The following is a 12,149-nucleotide window of genomic DNA, read 5'->3' on the forward strand; positions in this document are numbered from 1 at the left end:
AGCAGCTTCACAGTGTTAACAGTGAATCAAACAGTAGAAAGAGTCAGGAGGCTGTGGGAATGGTGAAATCTTCTCTCAGTCATTCAAAGAAATTAGGGGTTTTTCAAATTTATCAGATGCCTTTGAGCCAAAGGCTCATATGAAAAATGGTGTCCCCAGATCTGATCTGAGGGCAACAGCACCTTGGTAGGAATCCCAGCAGGTGGGTGAGGGGAGGCTTATCCTACTATTTCTGTTAGAACTCATTGGCACGTAGAAGGATGGGCAACATCTTGCACATAAGCTTTTGGCTTGTAGGTATCTAGTTATATATATTAATCCCCATAACTATATTTCCTGCAGAATGTGATATATTCATTCTTTTCCCTTCATACTGATCTGGAGGATTTTAGTCAAGCTAAGCAGAGCTTATTGCCATAAAAGAGGCAGATACAACACTTCTTGCTGCTAAAGTATATAATATATTATCCTTTTTTAGGAGACAGGCAATGTAATTTGATGATTTTTGATGCTCGAAGGATAAGCCAGCATCCAAACTGCTACCTGTTTTACTGCCCTAGTAAGGAAGCTTGTCCAATGAAACCATTAAAAGGACTCATGAGCTACAGGATAAATAGAGGTAAACAATACTAAAATCAACTGATCATTGACTTTGTTTATACTCATGTGCCTTACTGATGTGTGTTTGCATTAGAGTTGGTCATAAATGTTTTGATTTATCAGCAAAAATTAAAACTGAAACAATCAGCTGAAAACTGAAAATTTCGTTTTGGAAATGCTACCATAGTACTTCATGGGAGTTATACGGTGCCTTATACCCCCTTTCTTCTTTATGGACCTGGCTTCTCATGTGGACTGCATCCTGATTGCCCCCCCTTTATTAGACTTCAAAATCTTTTATATTCTTTCTTTCTTTAAAAAAAACGAAACAAGCCCACCCTATCATACCATGACAATGTGAGACATAGTTAATATTCATATGTCAGGAAAATATATCTCCTCTCCAATCTTTCATATCTATGCTTTCTGTTTAGACTGTAAGCTCTTTAAGGCAGGGATTTATTCCTAAATAATACAGTTTGTGTGTGCTTAAAAAGATTCTTCCGTTTTGACACATTCTGTATGTTTGGGAGAAATTCCTTGTGGGTATATTAAATATTACAGAAGCAGTAGAAATTTAGCACCCTTGTAGCATTTTACATATTTGAAGGGATCATATTTTGGTGGCTGAGGGGCATATAAATACTTAGTTATAGAAAGCACTCTACAAATATTAATCTTCATTACATCTCTGCAAGGTTAGTAAGTAAACAAAAGTAGTAATATTCCTCTTTTTTCAGGTAGAGAAACTGAAGCAGAGATGCAAAGGGACTTATTACCCAAGGCCAAACTGCATGTCAGTAGCAAGGCTTAGAGAAGACTTAGAACTCAGGAATTTCTTGTCGTGTCTAATGTGCTGTTCACTTTTTGGTGCTAATACATTAGCTGTACTAAGGTCCGCTATTAAGATGTAGCAAGCTGACCAAAATATACTTTGCAGTGTAGTGATAGCCATGGCAGTTCCAGCATATTGGAGAGACAAGATGGGTGAGGTAATGAAGACGAGCTCTGAGTAGCTTGAAAGCTTGGTTCTTTCACTGACAGTATTTGGTCCACTAAAAGATACCTCACACACCTTGTCTCTCAAAATGTACTTCTACACTGGTACCTTATCTGACTGAACTCTTCAAATAACAAATTGACAATTAGACTGTCCTCTCGCAAGGGAGTTTATATGGTGGTTTCAGTATGGCTCATTTTGCAGAGAACACAAGTTTTTTAAATATACTGGAGTTTTTCCTCTCTCTCAGATAGCTCCAAAGGCTGAGTTTACTGAAGAGGTAACTTTCTCCTGGGAAGGAATTGGCTGGTGAGGGAAAGCATGCTGTCTGTCAGGGTCATCCGCATAACTTTTTCAGAAACTGTTCGGGTGCATTTGCTGTGACAACACCAGGAAACCAGGGCAGGGGAAGGAACAAATGGCTTAAACTCCTAGGGTGCAAAAGCAGAAGAGTCCAAGTAATTAATTTATTATCTAACTTTTATCACTCTTCTCCCACTCTTTTCTCCCCCAGGAGTATGTAGAGGAATGAAAGAGGGAAGGGAACATGTGACTGTGCTGGGCTCTTGATTTGCCAAAGTGCAATTGCTGAGTTATACCCATTTGTTTTCAATTGTGCTGTTTTTCTGGCTCCTGGTCACATTGATTTATGAAAATGACGTCTGTGAGCTCATTTACCTTAAGCCTACATTGCTGATAAGCTTTTCAAAGGTAGTTACCAAGAAGCCTAGCCCACTTCTTGTGACAAACCTTTTAAGTTTGTTTTTTCAGATAGAAATGTGCACAAGGTTACACTTATTAGTGATAAAGAAAAATACTCAAATATTGGAGCAGCTTTATTCAGTGCAAACTTGATTTTTCCAGCTCAGCCACCACAGAACCCATTTGTGATTCAGGAGATGTCTTTGTCTTCTGTTTCCAGCCACAAAAGCTATTCCTGAAAAACTGCTTGGGGTTTCTGCTCTGCCTCTCACACTCTCATTTGGAACATAGACAACATGTTCCATACAGATAATCAATCGTGATATATTGATGGGATTCTATGGGTATTCTCAGTAGGTATCCACCAATATCACGATTGATTATCTGTATGGATCTGTATGTATCCAGCAGGATAGTGAGTTTGTGTGTGTGGTTTTTGGGAGGGGGGTGAGGGGGTGAGAGAACCTGGATTTGTGCAGGAAATGGCCCAACTTGATTATCATGCACATTGTGTAAAGAGTTGTCACTTTGGATGGGCTATCACCAGCAGGAGAGTGAATTTGTGTGGGGGGGTGGAGGGTGAGAAAACCTGGATTTGTGCTGGAAATGGCCCAACCTGATGATCACTTTAGATAAGCTATTACCAGCAGGACAGTGGGGTGGGAGGAGGTATTGTTTCATATTCTCTGTGTGTATATAAAGTCTGCTGCAGTTTCCACGGTATGCATCCGATGAAGTGAGCTGTAGCTCACGAAAGCTCATGCTCAAATAAATTGGTTAGTCTCTAAGGTGCCACAAGTACTCCTTTTCTTTTTGCGAATACAGACTAACACGGCTGTTACTCTGAAACCTGTATGGAACATGTTGTCTATATTCCAAATGAGAGTTCCATCAAGGAGATGACCTCTAAGGTAGTTTAGCAGATGGACTATTTGAGAATGGTCCTGTAGAATACTCTTCTTTTATATTTTTTTAAATAGTGGCTTGTGCACTGCTTTATCTGTCTTCCTTCAATAGCAAGATTATTTATTCTATTATAATGCCACTAGTGTCCCTAGCACGTGACAATTTCTTAAGAAGACAAGGCCCCTGCAGTTGGGAGCTTACAATCTAAAATGAAAATGAGGAAATAAGGCTGACTTTTGTTTTTTAACTCCCAAAATATAGGGTGTGATTAGTCAGACTCCGGCTGCAATAACTGTCTGCTTCTTGATAGTACATCCAAGAGTGTTCAGGTACATCTGTTGGCTTTGTGGAAGAAGGTGGGGAGACTCAAGTAGGGTGATGAGATCATTCTTTGTCAGCCAACCAAGCTGTTTCCCACAGCATAAATTCCACACACACTGCAGTTTTCTGACGGTTATTTGAGGGAGTGAACTTGGTAACCTGCAGGTTGCACAACCCAATTTACATGAACACTGCATCATTGTTCTACTTTGGGAGCTTGTCTAAAAGCATGGGTTCTACAAGTGGGGTTCAGTCCCACACTCCTTTGTTTGGAATGAGAAGAGAATGGTGGTTTAGCTGACCACATCTGCTGTATTGTTGGGCAAATTCCTTGTCTCAGAGGTAACGCACTTGGAACTGAGGAAACTGTTGGATTTTGACCATCTAGATTTTGACTTTTGAGTTTGTGGTGCACGTTAAATAATAAAATATCAATTTATGTAGAAATCCCTTTCTGACTACTGAGTAAAGCTTGCAGAAAAATCAATAACTTGTTCTTGGTAGACTCTGGGAGTTTTTTGGTGTCTGTTGGATAGATTGTGAAAAGGCCATGTGGTAAAAAACTGGTATATAACAAGGATTTTCTCGTTCTGATTATGGTTTTAAATGGAATTTTCTTTAAAAAGTTATTGCATTCCAGTTCATAACATAACTGTTTTTTTGCTCTATGCTGCTTAATGTCCCCTCTAGAAACCTAAAATATATTTCCCAACTTGTACCACAGCAGCTGGGGTAGGTGGTCTTTCCATTTCAATTAATTGAATTAACTGTGAAGGTTTTTTTCCTTCCTTGTGACCCAATATAATGGAAGTTAGCACAGCACTCTGCATAAAGGGGCTTCCAGTTGAGACAGAAGAGACCATGAATTGTATATTTTAAATCCGCCACTTCTTTTTTCAAAAGTCCTATATGTATCTAATTATATCAATTTTAAGGCAGGCAAAATCTGAATGTAAGCTACTTAGCAGTGTACTCTCCTTCTAAATTCTCCATATATTCAGTTTCTCGTCTTCTTCCTGTCTGTTCTCTTGCAAAGACCTGTTGCTAAGGAAGGGTGAAATTCTGTGGCCTGCGTTGTGCAGGAGGTCAGACTAGATGATCATAACGGTCCCTTCTGACCTAAATATCTATGAATACACAGGGTTAGTGCACTCGCCTGAGGTCAAATCCTGACTTACGCGTCAGGTGATCTCAGTTTGGTACTTATTTTGTGTGTATTGCACAATTTTGCTCTTAAGAGCAGAGATGTTGCTGGTCAAAATCTAGATATATTGGGGGAAATTCTGAGGGAAGCAAGTGTGTACACCCTTCATATAGTTTTACATTAGGGATACTAGGGCAATCACTGATGAGGTGAGCCTGTGAGTCAACTTGTTTATCTTAGTTTCTGGCTGCTGTCAGGTGGCAGGGGAAAATTTAAAGGTATACAGTGAAGGTCACCCAAATATTTACATACTTTAATGTTATGGTGATCTTGTAAAGTGGAACCTTAACATGGTTGTCTTATCACTTAACTTTTCTCAGAGAGAAAATCCATTTCTTAGAGATTTTTCAATTGAAGGAAGAGTCAGATTCTTTCACCATTAATTCTAGGTTATCTAAGTGTTGGGGGTGTGTGGTTTCTTGTTTGCTTAGGAATTTCATGTCTGATCAACCCTCCAGTACTTAGAGGTAATACAATGAATAAGGGTGAAGCACCACACCCAGTGGTAAATTCAACTGGCTGTTGGATGATGTGAACAAAGGAGGTGTGCCAGTTAGTTAGTCTTCCCAAGAACTATTACTCACCCAAAGTGTTAGGGGGTTTTTTTGCATAGGATCTATATACAGTATCTTAACATAATGGAATCTTTGTCAATAATGTGAGTTTGTATGCAGCTTTTATCATGCCAAACTGTGCATATTTTGCTACCAGACTCCAGTTAATAGTTTTAACATAGCTGCTATGCACTGTGCTGCTTAGAAACCGATTCAATTTAACTTCAGAGGAAAGGTGAACATTTGAGTCAACTACTTATGATGGACCCTGCCTCTCCTCATTTCTAACAACTCTTCATCCACTTCCCGTCATGATGGCTCTCATGGGGGTACCTTTCTCTTAGTAAAAGAGTGGAGACCCAGACTGTTCAACAAGTCAGTTTGTTGTGTAGGAAGTTGGCAGGATGTTTTGGAGAATGTGGGGATTTGTTACACTCGTAATAGCAATTGTTTGCCATGGTAGAAATCCCTATGTGTCACACTTCTGAGATCCATTCTTTCTGTTCTTCTTAGCTTCTGGGATGGAGAGGGTTCTTCTGTCGCCTAGTTACTGGGTATTAGGGTGGCTTTCCTTACTTTCTACAGGTATAGGGTTGGATGGGTGGAACTCTCCTACCTGGCTGCTAAGTTGGAATATCTCCTTGCTCTGCTCACTGCGTGGTGGTAGGGCTGGGAATCCATGTGACAATCCCTCTATTTGATAGACAGGATTGATAAACCCAGTCAGAGCAAGTGGAATGCATTTGCAATGAGCAGATTTCAGGATGTGATGTGGGAACATGGGTCTTCCACTAGTGTGGTCACAAATTCCATATGTATATGCATGTACAACTTTTGTTTTCAATAGGCATATCCTGCATCCTTCAAGCTATGCCTGCAAGATATTAAGATATTTAAATTCGTTCAGTGCCAATGTAACACATCAGCATTTTAATTTGTTCCAGGTACACTGTTGAACCCTGAGTCAGGCAGATACTTCAATCAGAGAGGTGCTTGTAAACTGTAGAGGCTCCATTCAATCCCTGATGCAATACAGTTGTAACAATGCAGTGTTCCTCCTTCTTCCCAGAGAGATCAAGGACTGAATTATCTATCCTCTGTGTAGATGGATGTCCCCAGGTTACCCCTAAGCCTGTCTCATCTGCATGGATTAAAAAAAAATAAAAGTATTGCAGGCAGGTACACAGAGAAACTAAGTGGAGTGAAGCGGGTTTGTAAGAAAATTAATTCTGGATGGTCCAGTAGTTAGGACACTAGCCTGAGTCTCAGGAGAGCTGGGCTGAAGTTCATGCTCCTCCATAGACTTCCTGTGAGACTTTTTGCAAGTCACTGAACCTTTTTGTGCCTGTGTAAAATGAAGATAATGATACTTCCCTACCCCACAGGATAATTACATTGTGAGGATAATAACATTAAAAGATTGTGAGGCATCCAGATACTGAAGCAACAGGGACCTTATAAGTACTTTAGATTGATCTATGCAAAATTGACGAATACAAGTGTGACTTGGTAACTTCTGCTTCTCTGGTTGGCAAAGACTAAGAATGTTTTGAAGATGATTGGCCTGATTCTTCACAGCCTTGCACCTCTGTATAAGCATTTAAACATGTGCAATGTGAGTGCAGAACACTACCAAATCAAATGCTTGCTTTACACAGAGGTAAATGCTTACATGAGGTGTAAGACTGTGAAGAATCCGGCCTGATACTTTTAGGCTTTGGAGATGGAGTATCAATTTGTGCTATGACAACTGTAATTTTAATATGCCTATTGCCAAACACTTGAGTGATTTAAAAAAAAAATATAGGAGAAAATCATGATACCCCAGGCAGTTTAGTTGTTTCTTTTCGGGGTGGGTCCCTTTTGTGATTCTCTATTGGATTCAGAAGAAGCAGTAGGCAGAGGAAGCATTTGATTGCTAAAGTGGATTGAATAATTAATTTATATATTTTCTTTCTATTTTTAGGTATACAGATTCTGGACTCACAGCTTGCAAATTACAACACGAATGGAAACTCTCTTTCTTCACAAGCAGCTCGCTTTGACCTTCCCAGTCAGGCAGGTCACCTGAATCATACTGCTGCTTTGCAGAAATCGGTTACTTCTCAGATGTCTGAACTCATTGACCATATAGAAGAAGATTTAGTTAAGACTGAATCTCACACACAGGTTCCTGAAGGCCAAGAGAAAAAACATCCTGAGACCTTAGATTATTTCCCAAAACAAAAGCTAACGGAGCTGATGCCTACCAGGGCTGCTCATACTTTTCAGTTCAGCACCTCCTCTCCACCACCGCCTCCCATGCTTCCTACCACTGTCAGTAGCGCGGTACCCAAAACCGCAACCTCTAGCACTCAGATTCCTACCACCACTGCTTTTACCACACCTGACCGCCTGGTCTCAAATTCCAGAACTGCTACAGAATTTGCAAGGCTAAGAACATCTGCCACCACGATCAAGCCAATAGCCACCTCTGCAGACAGTACTAGCAGCATCGCTCTCTTTTCTTTGTCAGTTGGTGCTTTGCTTAGTAAGGATTCCTTGGCTCCTTTTCAAAATATGCACCAGGATAATAGGCAGCTTGATTCAGAAGCCTACCTATTAGATGATGATCCAAAAAGCAAGCATGCCCCTCAATCTGGTGACAAAAGTGGTCTCATAGCAGCTTTACTTTTTGGGATAGTGTCTTTGCTATTAGTTATTGCGCTAATAGGCAGAAGGATGTCTCAATCTCTTCAGAGAAGACATTATAATAGGCTAGATTACTTGATCAATGGAATGTATACTGACGTGTGATGGGAGGGGAAATTGAAACAATACATTGGTAAGAAGTGCAGTCTTTGTTAGCAGCTGTAGCCTGAAACTGAACTGCAGTGCTGAAATCCTTGAGAAGGGTGTGTTCTCTCTTAGCTGAAGATGGGAAAGGGGCAAGCAGCTGTTGATATGGTCTTCGCCCCACCCCCTGCAAAAAAAGTACACCCTGAATTGCGGAGTAACATTTATTTAACTGCAAAATCATAAAATAAACAAACACTGTCTACGTTAAGCAGAGATGTTTTTAGATTTAAAATAAAAGATCAAGATCCTAACATAATATTCTACACCTTGATTAGGTTGTGAACAAAACTTATTTTGTGCATCTGTACAGCCCACCCCCCTATTCTGTTACTATTTGGCACAAAAATATCTGTTAAACAGTGTGTAAACACTACTGTTTGCCTGACAGTCCTATTTAATACATTGCCTCATGCCATAGAGGGACACTTTAAAAAGAAATCATTCATATGCAAAATTTCATGGTGTAAGAGTGAAGGGTGCTATGCACATAAACCTACCTGATATAAAATCAAGGAAATGAAAGGTTAAGGCACCTAACACCATTTGTCTTCTATTCCACCACTTAAAGGCATGGGTCCTGCCACTGCCACTTCCATAGGGATACTAATCTCTGACTTTAAAGGACAGCTGTGTCTGCATCACACAAATCTGTCTAGCAATCAGAGATGCCACTTCCAATCAATAGAAATGTCTCAGCAAGCCTGTGTATCTTCTGAGTTTAGTAGAAGAAGCTCTAAGCTGTATCAGCGCACTGGGGAACCCAGGCAGCACTGCTGTCCCAGTGCTGAGCTCACACTCCATTCCAGGCCCACTGCACAGCCCTGTCCCCTCACTCCCAACCTCCCTGTATCTAATAGCATGTTGCCCCTTCTTATACCTCCCTCCACACATGCATCTTCATTCACCTCCTGCATAGAGTTGCCACCTCTGAGGTACAAAACCTGGAACATCCAAAATGATCCTGAGCCCATAAAACTGGACAGCTGGCAGTGTGTACAGAGCATCCTTGCAGATTTCCCAGGACAGCGACCTCAAAACAGGGATGATCCTGGGAAAACCTAGTCAGGTGGCAACCCTACTCTCATGCCTCCTCTACATGGCTGTTAACACCCACATGCACTCTACACATGGACTTCCCTGCCTCTGGTGATGCGGGCAAGGGATGAGCAAGAGTGTGGGAGTGAACAGCCACATTCAGGGGGCACAGCTGTGGGAAGCAACAGTGTGTGGGGTGGGATGACAGGGTTTGTAGCATCCAGTTCTTGTTTTCAAAGCTTGTCACAATCATGAAGTATAGAATCTTTTTTTTTTTAAATGAAAGCCTAGATCCTAGAGCATCCATTTGACAGCCAGTACAATCAACAACAGAAAAATGGGATTATCAAAAATAAGGGGAAATAATTCATTTTTAAATTAAAAAAATAACCTATATCCAATCGTTTCTTAGGCGGTGTGAGAAATTTGGTGCTTGAGGTGAGGTTTTTATCATGGGATTAAGCTGGAGGGGTACAAAAATAATTTTCTTAGAATAAATTTCTTAAAGCATCCATCTTTAATTTTAACTCAAACTAACAGGGTTATGAAGAAAAATTAATTGTTCACAGATTAATTTATGCAAAACAAAGAAGTTGAAAACTTTCTCTAAATAAACTTCATTGTACCTATTGGGTTCCGGGAAGTGGGCGGGCGGAAGCTCATCCACTGCTGAGGGACCCTCCCTCCCCAGCTTAAGGGGAAGATCCACAGGACCTGGAAACCAAATGATTCCGGGGGACAACTAATGAAATAACAGGGACAGGAGCACGGTCAAAGGATCAGAAGAAGGGAGCCTGATGGGGGACACCGAGCAGAGAACCCCGGACAGGGCCCACTGCTCCTCAAAGGCGTCAAGGGAGCCAGTGGATGCCGCCCAGAAGAACTCTGCCTGGATACATGAACCGACAGAGGATCGGAAACAGGCCCCACAGTCACAGGAGTCTCCATCGGTCAGCCTCCTCTCCCTGGTTTTATAGATGGCCGTTTTAGCGAGGGCCAGGAGGAGGTTGACCAGGAGGTCCCTTGACTTCGTGGGGCCACGGACAGGGAGTGCATAGAGAAAGAAGTGAGGGGAAAAGTGCAGCCAAAAATGCAAAGAATATTCGTGAGGAGCCAATATAGGGGCTGCAACCTGGCACACTCCAAGTAAATGTGCGCCAGAGTCTCCCTCATGCTGCAGAAGGGGCAGGTGTCCGGGACATGTAAACTGCACCAAGTACATGCCCGTGCTCATGGTCCCATGAAGGAGCCACCAGCTGATATCCCCGGCGAGCCTCGGGACCAGGGTGGAGTATAGGCTGGCCCACCGGGGCTTCTCACCCTCTAGAGGTGGCAGGAGGTCCTGCCACTTTGTGTCGGGGCGGGACGCGAGGGTGAGAAAGTGAAGAGTGTGGAGCACGAGCGTGTATAGATGCTTTCGTGGTGTGGTCTGGAAGTGGACCAGCTGCAAGTCGTGCAGCCGGCTCACGGAGACGGGGCTGGGGGGCCAATGAAAAGGTCTGGAGGACCTGGGGTGGAGGGTGGGTGGGGCGTGCCCTTGTGCAGGACCTGGTCGAGGTAAGCCTGAGCAGCAGGCGGCAAAGCAGCCCTCACCTCCAGAAGTACCAGCTTCTTCATGATGCTTAAGTCTCCAAATGTGTCATTATAAGGTTAGGAAACACCCCTTAGATCAGTGGTTTTCAAACTTTTTTTCTGGCAACCCAGTTGAAGAAAATTGTTGATGCCTGCAACCCAGTGGAGCTGCGGCAGAGGGGTTCAGGGTGTGGGAGGGGGCTCAGGGTTGGGGCAGAGGGTAGGGGTGCAGGGGAGAGGGCTGCAGGGTGCAGCCAGGAATGAGGGGTTTGGGGTGTGGGAGGGGGTTCTGGGTTGCAGGCATCAACAATTTGGGGTAGTGGGTTGGGCTGTGGGAGGGGGATCAGGGCTCTGGGCTGGGGATGAGGGGTTTGGGGTGCAGGAGGGGGCTTTGGGTTTGGGGGAGCTCAGGGTTGGGGTGCGGGCTTATCTCTGGTGGCTCCCGGTCAGTGGTGCAGCTGGGGTGCAGAGGCAGGCTTCCCGCCTGTCCTGGCACCGTGGACTGCACTGTGCCCCAGAAGCAGCCAGCAGCAGATCCGGCTCCTAGGATCTTGCCCACAGGCACCGCTCTTCCAGCTCCCAATGGCTGGTTCTCAGCCAATGGGAGTGCAGAGCCGGTGCTCTGGGCGGGGTCAGCTCGTGGAGCCCCATGCCCCCCTGCTTAGGAGACAGACCTGCTGCTGGCTGCCTCCGGGGCGCAGCGCGGTGTCAGAACATGTAGGGACTACTAGTTTTTACTGGCTGGCCACCAGGGTCCCTGGATGCTGAGCAAGGCGACCTGGTGCCTTGCATTTCATGACCCAGTACCGGGTCGTGACCCAAAGTTTGAAAACTGCTGCCTTAGATTATGGTAAATGAAAAACATTAGAGCGAGAACAGCATTTCAATTTTATCAGCTCACTTTGTGTAGTTGAAAACACTCTGTCCGCAATCAATTTATTTTTTCCAGTATATGAGACTCTTAGCAAGGAATATGGGGGGGAAACATTTTTGCAAAATGTGTCTGTGAAATGATAAATATAGTCAGAGGGACATGGGAGCAGCAGTAGTGCCTGAAACTACTTCTAAGTTTCTTCTTAAGATGGCTGACTAGATTTTAAGTTGACTATGTTCCTTTTAAAAGGACAGTCAGTATTTGTGGGAAGTCTTGAATATGGTCTGTGTCAGCAGACCTTGTTAATACATCCTATGTATTTAGTCTAATAATAATCCCTATTTGCATATCTCTTAGTGCCAGACAATTTACTCATACACATGCTGTGGAAAGAGCTTAGCTTTTACTGTCTGGGCCAGAAGGAGGCTCCCTTTTAGCTCACTTGCTGGAGCAGCTGTCTAAAGCCATGAAATTTCCATTGTGAGTCTCTACTGTAGTAAGGAGGTTGTTGGAGGCAGGTGGGGAGGGGGTGTTAATTGGGAT

The 12,149-nt window shown here is 43.1% G+C and overlaps 1 protein-coding gene across 6 annotated transcripts in view; it reads left to right on the forward strand.

The window, feature by feature from the left end:
* Positions 1–9,696, forward strand: part of MANSC1 (MANSC domain containing 1) — a 30,477-nt gene extending 20,781 nt beyond the window's left edge. For all 6 annotated transcript variants that reach the window (XM_073329598.1, XM_073329589.1, XM_073329583.1 and 3 more), the window contains 2 exons: positions 479–619; positions 7,254–9,696. In XM_073329598.1, coding sequence (XP_073185699.1) covers positions 479–619; positions 7,254–8,083 — 971 coding nt within the window. In that variant the 3' untranslated portion in view covers positions 8,084–9,696. The remainder of the gene's footprint in view (positions 1–478; positions 620–7,253) is intronic.
* Positions 9,697–12,149: the final 2,453 nt, after the last annotated feature.

The sequence above is a fragment of the Lepidochelys kempii genome, chromosome 1 (assembly GCF_965140265.1).
Source record: "Lepidochelys kempii isolate rLepKem1 chromosome 1, rLepKem1.hap2, whole genome shotgun sequence".
NCBI classification, from domain to species: domain Eukaryota; kingdom Metazoa; phylum Chordata; order Testudines; family Cheloniidae; genus Lepidochelys; species Lepidochelys kempii.